The sequence below is a fragment of the Gossypium hirsutum genome, chromosome D05, assembly GCF_007990345.1.
Source record: "Gossypium hirsutum isolate 1008001.06 chromosome D05, Gossypium_hirsutum_v2.1, whole genome shotgun sequence".
Taxonomy (NCBI): Eukaryota; Viridiplantae; Streptophyta; class Magnoliopsida; order Malvales; family Malvaceae; genus Gossypium; species Gossypium hirsutum.
In genome coordinates this window covers 19,803,276-19,825,780 of record NC_053441.1, presented here as the reverse complement: position 1 = coordinate 19,825,780, position 22,505 = coordinate 19,803,276, and the positions used below count along the sequence as shown (strand labels likewise).

At 31.7% G+C, this 22,505-nt stretch overlaps 2 protein-coding genes across 3 annotated transcripts; both read right to left on the bottom strand.

Annotated features, from left to right (window-relative positions):
• Positions 1 to 8,806: 8,806 nt before the first annotated feature.
• On the bottom strand, positions 8,807 to 13,066 carry LOC107957844 (oligopeptide transporter 2). 2 transcript variants are annotated; one of them, XM_041094224.1, is made up of 6 exons: positions 12,385 to 13,066; positions 12,190 to 12,287; positions 10,904 to 11,467; positions 10,554 to 10,806; positions 10,076 to 10,258; positions 8,807 to 8,937 (listed from the first exon to the last, which is right to left on the bottom strand). In XM_041094224.1, the coding sequence occupies exons 1-6, from the start codon at positions 12,895 to 12,897 to the stop codon at positions 8,833 to 8,835; spliced, it is 1,716 nt and encodes a 571-aa protein (XP_040950158.1). In that variant the 5' UTR covers positions 12,898 to 13,066; the 3' UTR covers positions 8,807 to 8,832. The 2 variants fall into 2 exon arrangements, with proteins under 2 accessions (XP_040950158.1, XP_040950157.1); XM_041094223.1 differs by lacking the exon at positions 8,807 to 8,937 and adding an exon at positions 9,116 to 9,861 and having other exon boundaries at positions 12,385 to 13,055.
• Positions 13,067 to 18,088: 5,022 nt separating this feature from the next.
• On the bottom strand, positions 18,089 to 21,479 carry LOC121217827 (oligopeptide transporter 4). The gene is made up of 6 exons (XM_041094222.1): positions 20,714 to 21,479; positions 20,402 to 20,499; positions 19,538 to 20,116; positions 19,198 to 19,450; positions 18,923 to 19,105; positions 18,089 to 18,825 (listed from the first exon to the last, which is right to left on the bottom strand). The coding sequence occupies exons 1-6, from the start codon at positions 21,236 to 21,238 to the stop codon at positions 18,199 to 18,201; spliced, it is 2,265 nt and encodes a 754-aa protein (XP_040950156.1). The 5' UTR covers positions 21,239 to 21,479; the 3' UTR covers positions 18,089 to 18,198.
• Positions 21,480 to 22,505: the final 1,026 nt, after the last annotated feature.

Below are 22,505 nucleotides of genomic sequence, written 5' to 3'. Positions count from 1 at the left end.
TTAACTGGTTTAAATTAATAATATAATTAGTGGTTATTGTTAGATCACATAAAAATAAATCAATTGTATTCTATAAATATATTTTTTTATATAAATCGAATATATTATTACTTTAAAACTACTAATAGTATTATAGAAATAAAAAATAAATTAGTAATCAAAGTATAAATTTAAAATTTAAAAATTCAGCTTAATGGGAACTAAAATCACAATTAGATTAAGAAAATTGGCTGACGTGGTTAGGTAAGCAAACCAAGGGAAGGCCGAAAAAGATGGGCAAACTAACTGGACAGGTGTCAACAAAAGACACATACAGCGATGAATCGTCTATAACCATAAGAATTTTAGGCCTTCCAACGTGTCCAATTAAACGAACGGGAACTTAGCACGTGTATGTTAAAGTTCCCTAAAATCTCAAAGGCTCATTTTTCTATTGACTTTCTCTTGAGTCTTGGAAAGCATCAACAAAAGAAACTTCCATTTGTATAAAAAAGTATTTATTCGAGCTTTCCGACCTGTCAGGAACACGTGTCAGGTTCTTGAGATGAGGTTCAAACGTAGGAGAATTATTTTATTGATAAAAGGCCGAAGATATTTAGGAGAAGTTCAGATATTTTGAAGGAAAGGTAGACCGTGAAAAGCTAGAGTGCTTCTTACTGTGATACTGTGGGATTATCCGCGAAGTTGGTAAGTTACTCGACTTATAAAGTAAAATTACTCATTGGAGAACGGAGAGAGTATGCAAAGTTTTCATTTGGTTATCTATATTATATCTCAATGGCTGATGGCCATGGCAATCCAGGTGGCTTTGGTCCCAAAATTTTAAATTTATTATTAATATATATTAGTATGATTTTCATTCAAGTATCGTGTTGGGTTAATTATTTATTTTCTTATTAAATTATAGTATAAAAATTTAAATGTTACAATTTGTTTAAAATTTTTGTATTTGTTATATATTTAGAATTTAATTTTCATATTTTTATTTTAAAAAAGTTCTCTATTTCTCGAATTTAAAATTCAAGTTCATTTGTTAACATTGTTAGAATTTGATTGTGTTGGTGTGGTATTTTGAAAATAAAATAAAATAAACTCAGTATCCATATAACAAAAAAATAACATTATGACAAGCCTGGATTTGATAAAAAAATTTAATGATGCTAACAATATTTAAAAAATCACATCACTATTTTAAGGGTAATTTACACCAATAGTCACTTAATTTTGATGTAGCTGACAAAACAATAACTCTGATTTCAATTTAGTGACTTAATTTTCGAAAAATAACAAATCAATCACTAACATTATCGAAAAGTGACAAATCAGTCATCCATTAACATTTTCCGTCACAGGCTTAACGGGAAAGCTAACGTGGCCAGTTAACTTGCCACGTTCTTTTTCCCTCTTTTTAATAAGTGACCTAATATTTTTACTTTTTGCGTAAATAACCCAATATGTTTATACTTCTTCTTCTCCATCCCTACAATCTCGCCGTGTCACCGCCAAGCCCCATCATCAAGCTTTAGCTGGGAAAAAAGGTTTACATCATCATAAGCTCACCATCAATCACCGAACAAATCCTCAAATACCACGACGCCATCTTTGCTAACCGTGACATTCTGATGGCAGCCATAAACGGAACCTTCGGACTCGACTTTGTGTGGAGATCCAACAACCCAAAATTGCACAAGCTACGTAAGCTTGTCGTATGTGAAATCATGACCAACAAAGGCCTCAATGCCTACTACGAACTTTGCTGACGAGAGATCCGACAAATGTTAAAGAATATCCATGGAAAAGTTGGGTCACCCATCAACCTTAGCAAACAAATATTCTGAATAACGTTGAGCGTTACGATTAGCATGCTATGGGGTGGTTCGTTGAATGGAGAAGAAGCAAAGCTTGGGCCTGAAATTAAGGATTGATTAGAGGAATTTGTGGGATTGATGGGAGAACCCAACCTTTCAGACATTTTCCCGATGCTTAGGCCATTCGACTTACAAGGAATTGAATCCAAAACCAATAAGCATTTGTCGTGGTTTTATGAGTTTCTTAAATCAATGACAGAGCAGCGAACGAAGTTCGGAGGGGAACCAAAAATGGTAGACAGTAAGGATTTTCCCTAGCAATTATAATTACCATTTTCTTTTTCCAATTTTTGAAACAATAAAGGAAGAAAGACATGGATAAAAAACATTATTTTAGATTTTTTTTTCTCTTTTTCTTCTTCTTTCTCTTCTCCTTCTTCTACTGCCCAGCTAGCCCTTTAAACAATAGCTAGGATGCCAACGTGGCCAATTAAATGGCAAGTTAACTTTTCGATACGTCTGTAACGAAAAATGGTACGAAAGACTGATTTGTTATTTTTTGAAAGTTGAGTTATTGAATTGAAATTAGAGTGACTGTTTTATCAGCTGCATCAAAGTTGAGTGATTGTTGATATAATTTACCCTTATTTTAATTAAAATAAAATATTTAGATTAACTAATGACATTGTAAAAGTTGAGGTATCAAACCATGTCAAAATTAAAATATATAGATTAAATCTTAAATTTGAGCATAATATAATGATCAAATTGAAATTTAACAATTTTTATAATCTAAAAAGTAGAGAGATTGGAATTGAATTTTATCCATAAACATTTTCATGTAAAAAGAAAGGAGAATTTCTACAATAATTCTTTATAGAACAATCTATTAATATAAAAGATGGTGAGAGAATAGAAAGAAACTTTTGATGTATATTTTTGGTGTGTCAAACAAATAAAATTTGGCTCTTATTTATAGGAGGTCTAATGTCTCTTCATAGAACATAACTACTCAAATGGAAAGTCACATTTTTAGCAATAAATATAACTATTCAATAGATATCCACTTGAATATTCATGACCTTTTATTATTAATTGACATAACTTTTGGTAACAAGAGATAAAACTCATCACCATGAATAGTGAGCACTCTTGGTTAACAACCAAGTGACATAAATTTTTGGATCACTTATAATTTTTCAATTATAACTATTGGAACATTATAAATATTTTGAAAATGTTCCAACAACTTTTGAATACTTCATTAACCATTATGTAGCATTTTGAAGTTGAGTGATCAAAGTATAAGCTTTTAGATAGTTTAGTGACCATTTTATAGTTTTTTAAAGTTGAGTGATTAAAGTATAAAATTACTAATAGTTCTATAACCTTAGGTGCAGTTTACCCAAAAATTAAATAGGTTTTAGTGTTGGTTAAAGGCTAAGAATATAAAATTTCAAACACCTTTGAAAATTTTAAGTTAACTGAAAAAACAATATTTTTAATGATTTAAATTTTTACATATCTTTGATAATTTAAAATAAAAACAATTCGATAAAATTTTTAGTACAAAAAATGTGAAATTTGATAAGTAATAAGAGTTAGTTATCGCTTAATAGATAACATTTTCAATCAATTTTATTTATTTTAATATTATATTATCTTATAAAAAATTTACATTTAAAATTTAATTTTATTTAAAACAATAAGAAATGTATAAAAATTAAGGATGAAATATAGAATAATTTTTTTCTTAATTTGAAAATTGTATTTATAAAAAATTCTAATTATATTTGTCACTTAAAATATTTAAATAATATACCAAACAAAAATTATAACTACTTAAATTTTTAACTTTTCAACACTTATTTTTTTAACGGTTAAATTTTCAAATTATCAATTAGGGAAAAAAGTCAAATTTTAATAATACAAAATAGTCAAGGCACATATTTTAATATAAGTTAAATTCCTTTATTAATTGATGCCCAATTATTTAATGCTGACTAAATTATATCTGCATGAATAATTTTATCCCTTCTAAAAGGTTTGCTTTATGTTTCTCGAGGGATTCAACATATCTATCACCACTAAAATCTAGTGACTGGTTTTCTAGTGGAGAGCAAACTTGTAATGTAAATTAGAGGGACATCAGACTTTCTGTTTTAGAGCAAGTCCTATAATGTTCTTTTGGATAGGTCAAATGGGATTGTAGATAAAATTCAAATTCTGGTACTTATTAAAAAGTAAATGAGTACTCAACCAATTAAAAAAATTCATTCTGGCTAAACAAGTTCTAATGTTTAAATCAGTAAAAAATTCCTGATAAATAATAAAACAACTTAGAACTTTGGCTTAGCTTATGTCTCTTATATTTGGTGTCCTATATAGAAACATGGGGCTGCGCACATACATTTTGTTTGATCGAATCAATTACATTTACATACTCCAATATTTTTCCATATTTTATGCCACAATTGTAAAACATCTTCATAGAAACAAGGGACAGATACAATAAAGGAATAGCAAATAGGTGTTAAAAGGATCAAATTACCTCGCCAGTAGAGCTTAGGCATTTAATGCACACAGTCCATTTTAAATTCAAGTGTTAAGACACAAGATTGCTCTTTTTCATGATTTTTTCCTTTTCCTTTTGGCATAATCAACTTTTTCGCCTTTTAGATTTTAAAGTTATATTTATTTTGTTAAATTACTTCAAAATGGATAAAAAATTAATATTTGTCAACTTTATTAATATGACATATATGTGGATAGTCAATGAATGACATATAAGCATTTAATTAATTTTTTAAAAATAATAAAACTTTAAAAAATATTTTTTTATATTTTTAATAAATTTTAAATTTTTTATATTTTTAAAAATTAAAAAAAATTAAATGATCACGTGTCATCCATGTACCAATTTACATGTATATCACATTAGCAAAATTAAAAAATATTAATCTTTCTATATATTTTTTTGCGTGACTTAATAAAAAAACATAAGTTTAAGAATTAAAAAGGATAAACAACTAAATGAAAAACTAAAATACTTTTTATTTAATTAAAAGGCCAAATAAAACGTGATGCCTATTTTTTCATTGGAAGATTAGCAAAGATGTAAAATCCAATGTCCTCTTTGGTCGGTAAATATAGATCCATTTTTTGACAATATATTCCTATTTTTTAAAACGGATAATAACAAATTTTACCTTTATACTTCAATAAAAAATTTAATATGATATTTCCGCTTTAAATTTGTCTATTGTGATGCAAAATGTTTATTCCGTTCCATCTATCATTACGGCACTCTTCTCTTAGTTGTTAATTTTTTGATAAATTATTTTCCTAATTTTATTGTAAAAATTTTCGGGATTTAACTTTTTCTATCTCATCATCAATGATCTCTTTTTAATTATTTGATGATATTTCAATAATTTTTTCCATGTTATTAACGCATAATTTTGGTAATTTTTTTTTACTCTGAACCATGAATACTGAATTTTAAACCTTGAATCTCAAACTCTAAACCCTAAATTCTAAACTATGAACCCAATCTTACCTATAAACCTTGAACTCAAATCCTAAATCCTAAGCCTTGAACTTGGGGTTCGGAATTTAATTTTGGGGTTCAGGGTTCAAGGTTTGAAGTTCGCAACTATTCTGTTATTATTCCATTTTATTTTATACTTGTTTTTCTTTATCAATTGAACTCCTCATTTATTTATTTTTTAGCTCTACACGTACAGGTCGTGGGCAAAACAGTTGCCTAGACTTTGGTTACTTAAATAGGAAAATTAGGAATCTTAGTCCCTGTGAGATCAACCTTATTACTTTATACTACTGTTTAATTCAATTAGAGTGTAAAAAATTATATTTGGTGGTTTCGACGCCTATCAAATTTTGATGCCATTGTCGAGGAGATAATGAATACCGTGATGAAAGATTTTAGGGCAAGTTCATATCTCACGATTTTCGATAGGAATGATACCGGCCTAAGGCTAAATAAGGTTTAATTGAATATGAAATTAATCATACTCAATTGAGGTTTAAAAGTGGATTTGAACGTAATGGTGAAAGGAGAAAAGGACAAAAAATAAGTAAATGGAAAAAAAATGGCATTAAACTTTGAATAGCTACTTATGCGTGAAAGAGAAAAGAATTGTTTTTAATTATATTTCAGTGTTTTTTTCTAATGCCCCATTACAAGGTATTTATACACTTTTTATATGCCAAATTTAGCATGATTCCTCCTAAGATTATACCTAACAACCAACTAAAATCATATATATTTTTCTATTTATAGAGTTTAACAAATTCATAATTTGATTTTTAATCAGCCACTAATTCTGCAATTTTTTTAATTTGGCCCATTTTATTGCTTTCCGTTTTAATTTAGCCCAATTTGCTTATTTATTTGAACTTCGATATTCCAATTGTGTCCTGACAAAATTAAAACAAGAAGTCAAAAACTTAGTAGCATTCTATTCAAAATTTGATCATAAATAAATATATTAAACACACAAAATTAACTTTCTTTCAGTAAACTTGCAGCTGAAGTGGTAGTTATGTTTTTTGCTTAATATAATCTCATTTAGTTGATTTCTTTGATGGTGCTTTATGGATACACGACATTTCATTGCTTCTCAAGGCATTACATCACTATTTTGTAAATGAAAATCTTTTAGGTGCTTTCTTTTCCCTTTACACATGATGAGGCATTTAATCTGCAATGATTGGTATCGTGAATTAGTGATGTTTATTTCCATAAATTTACGGGCTTCTTCGCACTCTGTTAGATGCAAGTAGTGGATAGATATAGTTAACAGCCTAACGGCCATGCCAATCTTCTATCAGCTGAGCAGAGCAGTGGAGGCATGCTACTTTCCTGATTGCCATCAGCAACTTCATTAGCAAAAACGATGTCATACCTTTGTCTTGGGCTATTTGATCCTAAAGCAAAACGATGGTGGATCTTTCTGGCTGATACCAACGGCTTTAAACACGGGAAAAAAAAGCTGATAGTGCGTGATCTCTCAGGCCCTCTGCAAGGATACGGGCATAGAATAACTGGATAAAGGGGAAAGCAAAAATGCAGTGGTGACTGGACGAGTGTAGGGCATAGTAACATGTGGCACTAGGAAAAGATAGTACGAACTGAAACAGATGAGGAAAGAAATGTCTGCACCCTTGAATCACATGGTTTTAGGGACCATTGGCCATGGCTTAAATATACCCACCCATTGTTTTTCCCTTTAAAAGCTTTCAATTTTATGTTCACCATTAAAGTAAAAGAAATATTGTTTTTCTATGAGGAAAAAAATTAAGGAGGGCTACTATAGGATTTGGCATCTAAGTCTCTATTGGTAATGGTATTTTTTACATATATATTTTTTTTGGTGATAATTGAAGAGGAAATTATATCAAATTAAATTGAGCGAAAACACTATTAGCTTTATTTTGTTGAAGGAATTGCGGAATTTCAATAGGTGCGACATCAATAACCTATATAGGCTTGACCTCCATGTTAAACTCAACTTAGCTAAGGAATCGGCAACTAGATTATATTCTCTAGGAACATATCTCTTCTGCCATTGACCTTCAGCTCTTATAATCTGTTGGATCCTCCTAAGCACAGTGATTCCTGAGTCGGCCATTGCATTATCTTGCAAAACTTTGACCACATCTAGATTATCTGTCTGAATTATGGTCCTTCTTATTCCTTTGCTGGGTAGAACAAGAAAGCCATTTAAAATGCCGTATAATTCAATCTCAAAAGCTATTCATCTTCTCAAGTAGTGATTAAATCTCAAAATCCAATTTCCATATTAATCTCACAACATACCACCAATCAAAGCATTCCCATTACCTCTTACCATCGGTCCATCAATGGATAAATGCATCCACGTTCCTTCCAAAGTTACATGGGAGTTAAAAAGATGGCTAGTGCGTTGATCCCCAGAGGCTTAACTCATATTGTTGTGCCTAATTAAGTGAAACCTTGACAATCTCATTAGCGATTTAAATTATATCTTGGAATATAAATAAATTCATACTCTTCCAAATTTGCTAAACAAAAAAACCATAAAAGTAAGACAACCAAGATTAAATTTAATTGATCAAACTACTAGTTTTCAATTTAATTGGTTTAATTAATTCTTTAATTGGTTTTGAACATCACTTCTTTTAACTAGATATTTTATGCATTGTGTTTTTAAATATAAACTTAAGAGTTATGCTTTTAGACTCCAAGTCACGGTCAAATTTCCCGTTATTAGAAGATATGCACTTTTCCATATACATGATAATCCTTTTTTTGAATTATACAAAAAAAAATTTGATGGATTAATATTCTTGTTATGTAAAGTTCGATATTTTTATATATTCCTCCTATCAATTTTTCTTTGTTTGTTTGTTGGCAATGTACGCGTTAATTTTAAAAAAGTGAGTAGGGGTCATGGTCCCTTTCGACTCTGCTTCTTCGACGTAGCCAATGGTGCAGATTTATTACACCTTCTATCATGTACTCGATATCGCTTGGCGAAAAGAAATAGCGACAGATCATTCCTCACTCACTCTGTCTCTTCCTCATTTTAGATTCCTTCTTCACCTTCCTTGTCTGCATTACTTCTCAGTTTCACCTTTCTTTCTTTGCCTTTTCCTCCCCCTTAAAATCCAAAAGGAGAGCATTTTCACGTACTGATCCTTTTGACCAATGCTCTTCTTCTAATACCACACACTCAAAATCCAAACTAAATGAAACGAGACAAAATCTAGAGACCTCACAAACCTTTATCTCTTATTCATCGACCACTCCGAACTCTGAAGCAATAAAGTTTATCTTGAAAAGAGCTCAAGCAAACCATGGAGCAGAGTTCAGCTTCGAGGAAAACCAAGGAAGAAGGGTTGCTTTCCTGCTGGGGTCGGCTCAAGCTGACGCTCCCATGCACGAAAAGAAAAATAAAAGCTTTGGGCAATAGCATAACGGCAGCTTTCATGCCAAGGAAACCAAGACCAGTTGGTGGGTTTAGGTACGACCCTTTAAGTTATGCTCATAACTTCGACGACTGCAATGGAGATGATTATCTTCAGGGTTCTCTATATCGTGGGTTCTCCTCCAGATATGCCGCTCCTGTATCAAGATCAGTTGATCACAAGTGAAGTGACTTTTTGGGTTGTTAAAATGTATATAGATAATATATAGATATCATATGTATAATATTACATTTTTCTTTTCCTTTTATTTCCACTTATGTTTCAGTTTTATTCTATATTGTGATTTGTAAGCTCATTATATGCAGAGAAGAAAATAATATAAAATGACTATATTTAAAACATTTAAACAAATACTATTTTTTTCTTTTTCTTCTAGAGAATGTGCTAATTATGAAAATGTAGAGTTCTTGAAGCCTAAATTATTTGATGTTGAAGTGAAATGAATCTAAAAAACTGGACAACCATCTACAACTATGCCTTTTGCTGTTGGACAAGAAGCTAGATCGCAGTGCTCGCCATCACTTCCCCACCAAGATATGCTAATTCCGTGCATTGTCAATGTGAAATATAAGAGCACTCCCATGAAAGCCAACCCAGCATCAAGTGCTGCAGAGAGAACATAATTGTATCTCTGCCACCAACCTTTTCGGTACTTGAAAACATAGTAATTGAAGATGAATCCAATTATAAGCCAGCAATTGAAGTTCAATGATGTGGCTGGTGGCATCGCAGCTGTTGCTCCCAAGAGCACTGGAAGATTGATCAGTGGGATCCATTTCTGGTTAGGGAAAGCTTTGTGGAATAGCCATACCACTACAGGCCCCAAGGCACCTCCAAGAAAGAACCAGTTGAGAGCAGAGTAGTTCCCGAGGGGACCGAAGATCCTTTTCGGTCCGACAAGACCCCAGATAACCGATGCATCGAAGAAGACTCGGTCACCGGGACATGTCCATGGACTGTTGGAAGGAAGTAGGTGATCCTGGCATATGTTCTCAACTGTGGTCAGCAGCCACCATGCCACTGCAAGGTTCACTGTTCCAGCTATCACAGTCCCAATGCTCTTTTAATACAACACAATTTATGAAGAAGAGAGAATTAGCAAATATACCCTATACAAAAGGTCCTGTTCTATTCTTATATATATTTATCTTTTAAATTGTCAAAATCATGTCTATCAGCAATTATTGCCTGCTACACTCAATTAATTGTCAACGTTTTGTCTTTTGCAAATGTCTTTATTTCCTTTAAACATTCGATTTCTTTTTGAGACATACCTGGACAACAAACATCGATCTTGGTGGAATCTTCATGTAATGGCCGAGCTTGAAATCGTTAAGAAAGGAAACAGCCTGTGCCATGCTTATATATCCGTAGGTTTTGAAGCAAACATTGGCTATTGGTTTTCCTGGTAAAATGTAACCCATGATGTACTCAGTGATGATATTCAGTCCTGGTGACTAGCAACAGAAAGGGCCACACTCAGCAAATGCAGATCATCAAGATACAAAAGTTGTTCAGGTAAATCACGCAATAACTCAGAACTATACGATTTTCCAGTACTTCAATTAACATGCTATGGGCTATGTTACTCATACTCGAATATTGAATGTCGGATATAGGTATGTATTTTTTGACATTGATATACTCAAATTTTTTAAAGCCTCTTCTTATAAATTTGAAGGACCATATTTGGAATGTGTCGGATATGAGTACTTCAAAGAAGAGTTACGTACAAAAGTGAGAGCTTGTTACCTGATTTGTAGTGGCAGTTATGATGCTAACAGGAAGAGTGAAAGCTAAAGCAATGGCAGCTGCAAAGATAAGTCCCCACCAAGGCATTTGGATGTCACGTTTCATAAAAACACATAACGCAAGAGAAAGCAGCAATTTCAACCCGAGCAACAGGTAAAACCACCAGTTCGGTATGCTCTTATACTTCTTCATTAACCTTGTATGAATATCTTCTTTTCCCTTGAAAGAAGCTTTCAGTTGTGTATGTATCTCCCTGTTCCAAACATTCAACACAAAGTTTTACGTTAAAAGACGGCCAATCCAAAAAGTCGGGTGTGAAGCTATAAGATTAAAAGCTTTCGGTCGCTTACTTTCCATTAAACACAGCTACGTGTGAAAGAGTAGATATAATGGCAGCAAAGCCAATGCCATAAGTGAGAGAAAAGAAGACGCTAAAGTTTACAAGTCCCTGCTGCTCATATGCCGGCATATCGATTTCGAAATTCTGGTTTACAATGCCTGATACGTTGTATGGTTCCCCCTTGTGATTAAACAAATGTGAGGAGAAAATAGGGAAGTTGCGAGCTTGGTAAAGGTCAAGTCCCCAGTAGGCAGTCGGAAGTACGACATACAAGAATAACGCAAAGCCTACAAAGATATTAACAATTGCGAAGAAAGGGGTCACCAGAGGGCTGCCGAGGAAGGAAGCAATGACCGACCAGTCGACTGCAAACGATCCGATGCCGATCCCTTGCATTCCCGATCCGATCTGCTGGGCTGTTACGGACTTGGGAAATGCCCAGCACACCCAAGAAATGGCTGACAATGTGGGGAACAAGTAGCCTGGAAACACGTACCAGGAGAAGCTGCAAATAAGTGCAATCAAGAAGAATTTCCCTCGGCACTTGCGGCTATTGTCTTTCTCGAGCATGGCCCTGAAGAATTTATGAGCTTTTTCATTGACTTCAAGCATTGGCAAGGAAAAACAAGCTATTGCAAAGCCATGATATTCTATACAATAAAAAGTTCTTTTGAAAATTTTTGACTGACTTAATTTTTTTAATAAAATAATAATCACTATTAATGCAAATAATGATATAAACACATATAGTTGGAAAGAATGTTTAGTTGAAAAAAAAGAAAAGAGAAAAGAGTGTGCAGTAAAATGAAAGAGAATATAAAATTTAAATTAACTTACTAGGAGAAAAACATGAAAAGAAATAAAATAATAGAGATCCATGTTCATAGAGAAAATAAGAGAAAAGTTACATTAATTCAAAATGATAGTATTTTTAAAATGCTGATTTTTTCTCGCATTTTTAACTCGAAAAAGAAATCTTTTTCTTCCGAGCATTTTGATGAATTTTTTTCTTTTCTTCCAACATCACTTTAATTTTCGGCTAAATGGTAGACCTAACACTTACAATTAATTGAAATTGAAATAATGAACCATGAAATTCAAACTTTATTTTGGGTTAAAAAAGAGAGAGAGAAACTCTAAAAGATAAGATGATTACACAGGGCAAACTCTATCAAGTGCATGTGTTACTCCTAGTAACCATAAAGTTCAATTTAATTTTACACGGTAAGGTCTAAAAATTCAGTACGCCACTACGATGAAGAGGCATACCACAAAGCACGAAAACGACACCGTTACCTGAAAAGAGAAACCTGAACCAGGCTACTTGGCCACCACATTTCCGCAGGTTCGACCACGAACCTCCTCATAATCCCCGCCCATCCATACCCCAAAACCTGCCCATATGTTTTCAATTTTAGACTTGGAAAAAAGTAAAACAAAAGAGGAGTTCCAAGAACAACGTATTATTTTCGAAAGAACGGGCATTTAAACCTGTGTGGTGATGACTAAAATCCAACTAGCTAAGAAAACGATCTTCCTATGATAAAAAGCCCGGATAATATCCACGATACTGATAGCATAAGCCGTCCCGCCACCAAACGCGGCCCCAGCATTAGCAAAAATAGAGATCAACACATGTTCTTTTACGTTAAACGGACCAGGGTTCAGCGTAAACTCCTTGTTTACCACGGGGATCTTAAACTTGGTGGTTGGTAGCACTCTCGCCATAAACTTTCCCACAGGGAGCGACGCCACCTGTATGGATATCATGGTAACCTGGAGTGGCTCCGACCGGTAACTGAAAAACGTATTGAGGAAAGAAAGGAGAACACAAGAGAAGAGTCCGATGAACCACATTCGGAATGTCCAAACGGGGAGTGTCGTGTCGTCGTCATTAGAAACTGTAAGACGTACTTCTTCGATGGGGGAAACATCGTCGTTATCGGCCGCCGAAACGACGAGGACGTCGCCGACTCTGGCCGAACCTATTTCGAGAGACGACATCGAGAGTGTGGGGAGACTTTTTATTTTTATTCTTTAAAAATATTTTTCTTCTATTTTTTGGGGGGTTTGTTAGTGAGAGAAAGATAAAAAGCGGGAGATATTCTTAACGGCGGGGGGGGGGGGGAATTTTTCGGATTGGTAATGGGGGGAGGATCTCTGAAGCCATTTTTCACATGTGAATGGTTTCGCAGACTCTATGGGATTCTTTTACTTGAATCCATTATCCATCCCTTGAATACTGCATTAAGCAGCGACCAACAAGCTTTATAATGGCTTTGAAAAATCTTTAACAAATGCATGTGGACGGTTTCTTGATCCAAAGGATATTATTTACCTGTGACAATTAATTATAAACGGTTTTTTTTATTATACTCATTCAAATTTAGCTTAAAGCAATCATTTTCGATATAAAATTTTCTAATTAATCTGATCTAGTATATCATATATGGTAAAATACACAAACATTTGTAAGAAATGCTGATTTTTATATCAATTATCAATTTTTATTTTTATTTCAATTGTTCATCCCGATTTAATGTATAAAACATATATGTGAATCCTATATCAATATACGTATATCTGTATAGGTTAATTAGGAAAAATATAATCACGGTATAATAAAAAATAATGTTATTTTCTTTTGGATCTTTTCAGAAACATTACTTTTTTTGCAAAAACAAAAAAAGGTAGTTTTGTTATTTTTAAGTAGTAAAGTGGAAAGATGAGGTATGCTTTAGGGATAAATTTATGTATCAAGCTCTTTTCTTTTAAAAAAAAATCAAATTCACTAAAACAAGGCCACTTTAGGTATTTAGCTAGTTTATATTGTTGTGTAATATTAAATTGTTATTTTTAAAAAATAAATAGATAAAAAAATTACCGCATATATTATATGCCTAAAAATATAAAAATATATAATTATATTTTGATATTAAAAAATGCTTCGGCATTTTATAATTTATCCGTGAGATACATAGGTTCATCTTGTCTATTATTCTGTTGTTATTTCTAAAATAATATTGAGATTAAAAAAATTCATTGTATATTGTAATTTAAAAATGGATAAAACGGTGATTATATTTTGATATAACAAATTTTTGGAAATGTAAAAAATTAGCGAAATATACGGACTTTTATTTAAAAAGAATGACAAAACAATATATGGAGTTGTTTACTTATTGAAAATTTAAATATTCATTTTACCATTTGATATTAATATCTAATTTTTCAAGTAAACTTTTACAAAATGGTATTTTTTTTTAAAATTCGTTAAGTTGGTTTATTAATAAGATATTGTAAAACAGATTGAAAAAAGTAAAAATAATCATAAAAATACGGGAAAATAAGAAAAATAAAAACCCTAAAAAAAATTAGTAGAGAAATCAAAGCTTGTTCTCTTTTCCCACCAAATCGATTACAGTAAATAAAAAGATAATTTTAATGTTATAATTATTGGGAGAAGATTTCATTGATGTAGGCTCACATGCATCAAATTTGAGAATATAAAAATTAGTATGAATTTTATTAAAAAAACATTTAATAACAAATTGGATAAATTTAAAATTACAACATAGATTATAGCTTAAAATATATATAAGAATACATAAATAATTTTATATTAATAATTTATGAAAAATGAATTAATCATTATAAATTTAAGTAAAATATTGTGACCCGTGGCCTTCAATTAGTCTGAACCAAGTAAACCAAACCATCAAGCTAGATCGAGAGCCTATCAATTATAAAATATTGATCAAGGTATAAAGGAAAGATGCGTAAAATGTGAAAGGCAATTAAGTTAAACGTTTGGAGACATAAATCTCCATGCAGGTGCAACAATTAAAGTTCATAAAATAGAGTATCCTTCTCATCGTCTTTAAGATCTAGCCTGGAAAACTAAAACCAAAATTATTTTTATATCATTGAAGTAAGTAAAAATCCAATAATTTTATAATTAGATGTCGCAATTTACCTACAAATGTAGGGTCATTTTGAAGATACATGGCATTGATGAATCCTCAAATAGAAATAATGTACGAAGATTCTTTGAAGTGGAAGATGAGCTTGCTACACAATGTTTATGTTCAGTTATTTAATTTTAATACATATATATATTCAATAACCGTTTAGAAAGAAGATTATTAAATCAACGAGAAAAAAAGTCTTTATATACTAAATTGGGTAAAAAAGTTAATATATTAAAGTGGAAAATTAAATTGGTTAAATTAAAGCCTTATTATATTACATTTTTATAAACTTGCATGGTACAAGAAGATTTCATATTTTTATTTATTCCAAGACTTATGTTGCAGTTCTATAAACTTGCAAGGCACAAGATAAATTTGTTCTAGATTGATAAGTAACCTTCGGTGTATAATTGTTAATATTGGTATGTTACAATAATATGACTTATTAGTTTATGAATATTTGCTGATTTTTATTGTATAATCTATAAACATAAATGAGTAATTATGAGAAACGTTTAATATATTTTTATTAATAAACATAATTAACTCGTGTATCGTGCAAATAAAAAATTAATTAGAGTTATGTTTGTGAATGTGAGTTTATTTTTTTTAATTGGACAATTTTATTATTGAGTTAAGACCTTATTGACATATAAATTTAAATACAAATTTTTTTATTAATTAAATCCTATTTTTATATGGAATCTAGGTTTTATTTAAAATTCTAAGCTTAAATTCCAATTTCAAGTCTCACTTTATATAAAATATGGGTAATTTTTTTTTAAATTTATTTTAATTTAAATTTTATTATGTATAAATCTTATTTATTCTTATTTAAAACTAAAGATATTTTGGTTATACAAATTTAAAATTATTTTGATTTAAATTTGTAAAGATCATTCTAAATTAAATTTAAAAATATTCCTTGATTTTATTTGTAACCTGAAAAAGAATTCTAGCTGTCGAACATTATTTTTGGATTGCAAATGGAGATAGATTTCTATTTGATAACAAATAAAATTTTAATTTGTACATTCATCGGGATTGGAGTTGGCAAGACATACCAATCACATGCCAGGAATAGCTACTAAAATTATTCTCTGTATTTTTTTGCTTTTAATTATTTATGACAAAATTATCAATAAAAAACTCACTTAACCTACCCTAGGAAATGTTATAAAATCACATGATGTCGCTCATGCTCGAAAGTCCTTTGTTTAAATGCCTTTTTTAGCTATTCTCATCATTTTTTAGAGAAATTTAGAGACTTTAAATTTTATTTTTTAAAGCATTTTAGATTTTTAGTAGAATTTTTTTGTAATCTCATTTTCTTTTTAGCATTTACTTGTAAACACGTTGTTAGTTTGTAATCAAATTTAGTGGTCTCCTTCAAAATGTATAATGATTTTTCTGGTTTTCTAACTTTATAAAAAATTAGCGTTTTATTTATTTTTTATTTATTTTGACTCTTGAATTTATATTTTTGTCAAATTCTCTAAAAATGAATGGAAAAGTTAGTGCTGGTTAATTTTGTTGGTGTGAAATATATGTGGAATGTCATGCGTATACCATATTAGAAATTAATTTTTGTAAATTAAAAAAATATTAAAATATATATTTTATAAATAAAGGCTAAAATGACCCCTTTTTTTTTGTAAAATTGGAGGGCCAAATAAATTATTATGCATAGTTTTTTTTGTTACAAACCATAAAAAGTTACAAAATGATCACTTAACTATTCAAGTTTTTCTTTTTTTGTCACCAATTGCTAAAATGGTTGATGAAAGATGACTTGATGACTTTTAAAATTAGCATAATAACAAATTTAACTCTTAACATTTATACATTGTATCAATTTAGTCTTGATTTAAAAAAAAATTAACTATCAACACTTACACATTAAGTAATTTAGGTTTTTTTTTAATTTTGATTTTCTTTGTATCCCTTTCATCTAAAAAGTTAAAAAAACCTATTAACTAAATTTGATCGAAAATATACAAAAAATAGAAACATCCGAAATCCAAGATAATAATTTTCATATTCTTTTAAAATTAACCCTCAATGTCATAATTAGAAGTAAAGTTGAAAAAAAAATACACAATGTGTAGATGTCAAAGGTTAATTTTTTTTGGAATCATGACTAAATTGACACAATGTATAAATATTGAGAGTTAAAGTTGTTATTATGTCAATTTTAAAATCTGTCAAGTCCTCTTTTCATAATTAGTAATTTAACGTCTAAAGACTACAAAAGAAAAAATCGAATAGTTGGTGACCAAAAAAGAAAAAATTGAATAATTGAGTGACCACTTTGTAACTTTTTATAATTAGATGACAAAAAAGAAATTTGCTAATAGGGATGAGTACAAATATTAGTTAAAGAAAGGAAAGATTAAATTTGTTTTTTGTTTGAATAATTAAGATTAATAAAGGAAATAAAAGGAAAGTGATTTTAATATATATTTTTATTTGGGTAAACTATGGAAAGGAATGGAAATGATTTATTGTGAATGAAACTTTTAATTTTATACTTTGCATAAACAACAATAACAATAAATAAATTAAATTAAAAAATATAAAATATAGAAAGATAATTAAAGGGTTACCCAATATTAAAAATAAAGTAATTACAAATTCAAATAAAAGAGGTTAATAATCTAAAAAGAACGTAAAATATTAGCTATCATAAAATTAAAAAAATTGATTATTTTGCCCCAAATGTTTTGTCATGGTTAACTAATATTCAAATTTACAAGAATAATAATGAATAGTCAAATGTTTTGATCTCTATTAAAGTTAATAGGAAAGGGATAAGTTTGATGTTAAATGGTCTGTAGGTAGAAAATGAAAGTTTTGAAAAAAAAAATTAAAAAAAAGGTTAAATATAAAATTTCACATAATATAAAAATTTACCAAATTTCTTTCTTTCCACTTTACCTCAAATTTGAGATATTAAAAAATAGAGAAAAGTGAGGAAAAGTGAAGATTCTCAATTTCTTTTTTTCATTCGTTCTCTTAATTAAAAGCAAATTATCGAGAAAAATGATTTTCTTTCCAAATCCCAACATAGTGTAACGTTTTACTTGCATGTAAAAGGAATAAAAAACAGCGACCAACTCACGCAATAACTGGATCCAATTTTCTTTTGATTAATGCAATCATCTTAAAATTATTTAGTATCAGAAAGTTTAAAGTTAGAATCTCCTGATCTACAACCATGTTCATTTCATTAAACTGGAGGGGTTTTTTTATTCTTTGACTTGTTGAGACCTTCAGAAAATTAAGTAAAAAAGGTAGCAGATTCCAACAGGGTACAAATGTTAAAACATGAATCTTAAAATATTGGGCACCCTTCAGCCGATATCCCCTTTGCAGTGGGGCAACTTGCTAGATCACAGTGCTCTGGAAAGAAATCCGGACTGGCACCCCACCAGTTCAAACTCTTATTCTCAATCCCCAACGCAAAGTAAAGCAGCACCGTCATGAATGCCACCCCTGCATCCAGTGCTGCTGATAGAATGTAGTTATACCTCTGCCACCATCGCTTTCGATACCTGAAGACGAAGAAGTTGAAGATAGTTCCAATAAGAATCCAGGAAGTGTAGTTCAATGGGGTTGCTGGTGGCATGTTCCCAGTTGCGCCTAAAAGCACCGGCAGATTGATAAGGGGAATCCATGCCTGACTGGGGAATGCCTTGTGCAACAGCCATACTACAACTGGTCCTAAAAGCCCTCCTAGGAAGAACCAGTTAAGTGATGAGTACACGCCTTGCGAACCGAAAATTCGTTTCGGTCCAACCAAACCCCAGATGACCGATGCATCGAAGAAGACTCTATCGCCGGGGCATGTCCAAGGACTATTTGCTGGGAGAAGATCTCGATGGCATATGTTTTCGACTGTAGTTAGAAGCCACCAGGCCACTCCAAGGTTTACCGTGCCGGCTAACACGGTTCCAATGAACTGATAAGCAAATTCGGCCAACAAGGGAGCGATGTAAGAGAATTATGGAAGTTAATGCAGAGAAATTGATCTATAATAAACTATAAATCTATAATACCTGAACCAGAAACATTGATCTTGGTGGGATTTTCATGTAATGACCGAGCTTGAAATCACTAAGAAAAGCCACTGCCTGAGACATGCTAATGTATCCATAGGTCTTAAAACAGACATTGGTTATTGGTTGTCCAGGCAATATTGCTCCCATTATGTACTCTGTAATGATGTTCAGCCCTGGTGTCTGCCGGAAAAGAACATAAAAATTCTTCAAAGTCAAATTTTTGAAAAATAAAATTATCATTGTTGATAAGCAAAATTGCAATCTTAAATTACTTGATTCGTCGTGGCTGTTATAATGCTGATAGGCAAAGTGAAAAAGAAGGCAAGTGCAGCAGCAAATAACAGTCCCCACCAAGGCATTTGGACATCCTTTTTAAGGAATATGCAGAGTGCAAGACTGACAAGAATCGAGCCGGCAAGAAGCAAATAAAACCACCATGAAGGTATATCCGGGTACCTTCTCATCAACTTAGTGTGAACATCGGCCTTTTCCCTCGAAGAAGCTTGATATCGACTATAAATTTCCCTACAATCGACATGGTTTTCATCACTTAAGATGAACATCAAATGGAACAATGACGTTTCACCTTGTGAATAGAAAAAGAGTTTTTACCTTCCATAGAACAAGGCCACATGTGTTACCGTGGAAGCAATAGTGGCGAACCCAAATCCATAGGTGACAGCGAAGAAAGTGCTCATATGGATCCTCCCTAACTTCTCGTACTCCGCCTCATTGAGCTCGAACTTGCTGTTAACTATCGACGTAATGTTATACTCCTGACCTTGTGCGGTGAACAAGTCCGATGAATAAATGGGAAAAGTTTTCGCGTTGAATAGGTTTAGCCCCCAGTAAGATACTGGCATCACAAGGTATATAATCAAGGCATATCCTATAAAGACGTTTACAATGGCGAAGAAGGGAGAAACGAGTGGGCTAAACAAGAAAGAGGCAACGGTTGTCCAGTCAAGCGTGAAGGACCCTATGCCGAGACCGCTCATGCCCGAACCGATTTGGTGGGCGGTTACCGAATGGGGGAAGGCCAGGCACACCAAGGAGATGCTTTGCAAGGTTTGGAAGAGGTAACCTGGGAAAACATACCAGCAGAAGCTACACACTAATGCTATCACGAAGAATTTCAGTCGTGATATGCGGCGCTTGCCATCATTGTTTTCTTCTTTTTCATGCAAGGCCCTGGAATATTCAACAGCAGTACAACGTTAAAACAATGCAAAAGTGTTCAATATATACGCCAGTCATCGCCTTTCTAATGTTGAATACTGAATGTCTTAGAGATAAAAAGAAGATCGAAGGCTGAAGCAAACTGAAACAGAAATATTTTCTGCAACTTTCATGTGAGATATTTCCAAGGGATAATAAATATAGAAGTTTTTTATCATTAAGCTACAAGCTAGTTGATACATTGTTGAAAAATAAAAAATTAATAATATATATGTATCGGAAGACCAAAATAATTACCTAAAGAGAGAAATTTGAGCAAGGGTAGAGGGCCACCACATGTGCGCCGGCTCCACCACATACTTCCTCACTAGCCCCGCCCAACCATATCCCATAACCTGCAGTTAAGGCACCACGAAATTAGCCAAAGAACCACTTCAATAACAGTAGTAATATTATCTTATCTCCTTTTTTTTTTTTTCTAAATTCTAAATACTCATTCTATAGACCATTCTTTGAAAACTGTTCTCATATATACATGATTATACTATATATCTCCTTTTACGTCTTACCGTTGAACCCTGAAGCCAAAAAAACGTCGAGTAAACCAACCTGTGTTGTAATTATGAGAAGCCAACTACCGAAGAAAGAGATGCTCCTTCCATAAAAAGCCTTGATTATGGTAACAATTAAAACAGCATAAACAGTACCATTTCCAAAAGCACTCCCAGCATTAGCAAATATCGTAATCAAAACATGCTCCTTCATGTTGAACGGCCCGGGGTTAAGCGAGAATTTCCTCGAGCCGAACCCAGGTATGCGGAATTTAGCCGTGGGAAGAGCCGAAGCCATGAACCGTCCGATGGGGAGAGTCGCCACCTGGACTGTGATTTGGGTGATGACGAGCGGCTCGGTTCGGTAACCAAAAAACTGATTCAGGAACGAAAGGAGGATGCAAGAGAAAAGACCCAAGAACCACATACGGAAGGTCCATACTGGGAGTGAAGGGTCATCGGTGTTGGGCACTATCAGACGAACTTCCTCTATCGGAGACAGCTCGCTTTCGTCGATTTCACCCTCCTCTTTCACCACTTTCTCAGCTAGTTTTGGTGATGCTTCAGTTTCCACAGTTCCCATAGTGATAAATAATCAAAACGAAAGAGAAACCAAAACAAAAAAAAAATGATGAACAAGTCTTAACTAGCTGCAATGCCTGCTTGTTTAAAACAACAATGTCCATTTTATTGTTATTATCTTAATTATAATTACCCAATTTTCAAAAACCGAAATTCTTACAAAATTTCAAATGAAGTTTTATATAAGACAAGAAGAAAATTACATAGTTTTAAAGTCAACTTCTTCGATATTGAATGGCCGGGCAAGTGCTTTGTCTTACTTTTGTTTGTACGATCATTTCTGTAAGATGTAACAAAGGTTGTTGAGGTTGTTTAAATCGATGAGATTGGTTGGCAAAGTTACAAACTAGTGGGTTAATACAAAGTAAAGGTTTAACATCAGTTATGGGAGGCTCAGTTTACAAACGTGGTAGCTTTTCGTTGTTAATACAAGAAGCCAGGGTGCAATTACTGGACCAAACTGCTAAAGATTCTAAAATTCTATAGATTCCAACAGGATAAATTAGTGGAATATGCAGATTTCAAATGGGAATAGATTTTTTTTTTCTAAATTTAAGGAAATAAATTGATTTTAGCAGCCATGCTCTACACAGAATTTTTAAAAAAATAATAATAAATATAAACAGTTGAATCTCCAACAAATAGAAATTGAAAAATGAAAAAGAAAATTAAAAACACTCAGCGGCTCCCAAACTCTAACCCTAAATAAATCTCTCCGCTTATCATTTTTTCTATTCAATTTCATCCATCTTTCTTCATTTTGAACCTCTTTCTCCCTTAATTTTCTATCCTAATCTCTCAAATTTCTCTCAAATTCTTCTTCTCTCATTTTTTACTATCCTTAGTAATTTATTAATTTTATTCCATTTTCATCATCTCAAAGATTTCAAATTGAGGTAATTTATTTTTTAATAAGTTTAAAGATATTTTTATTTTAAATAAATTGTTAATTTAACAATATTATATTTTTTAGTTTATTTCATTTTCTAAATTAATTAATCTTATTTAATTTGATAAATGTCACAGATTTTAAAAATATCGACACTTTTAATTCGTTTGGATCATAGACACATATCTAACATCCAATTACAAATTGTAAGAAAATATTATTATTTTATTTTAATTAATATCATTATTAATTTTTTAATATTATTATATTTTTTTAATTTTTTATATTTATATAATTTTTTATAATTATATAATCAAGACTGTCGAAATCATTTTTTTTGAAAACAAAAATTTAGTTGTCGACTTTAAAAAAAATAAAA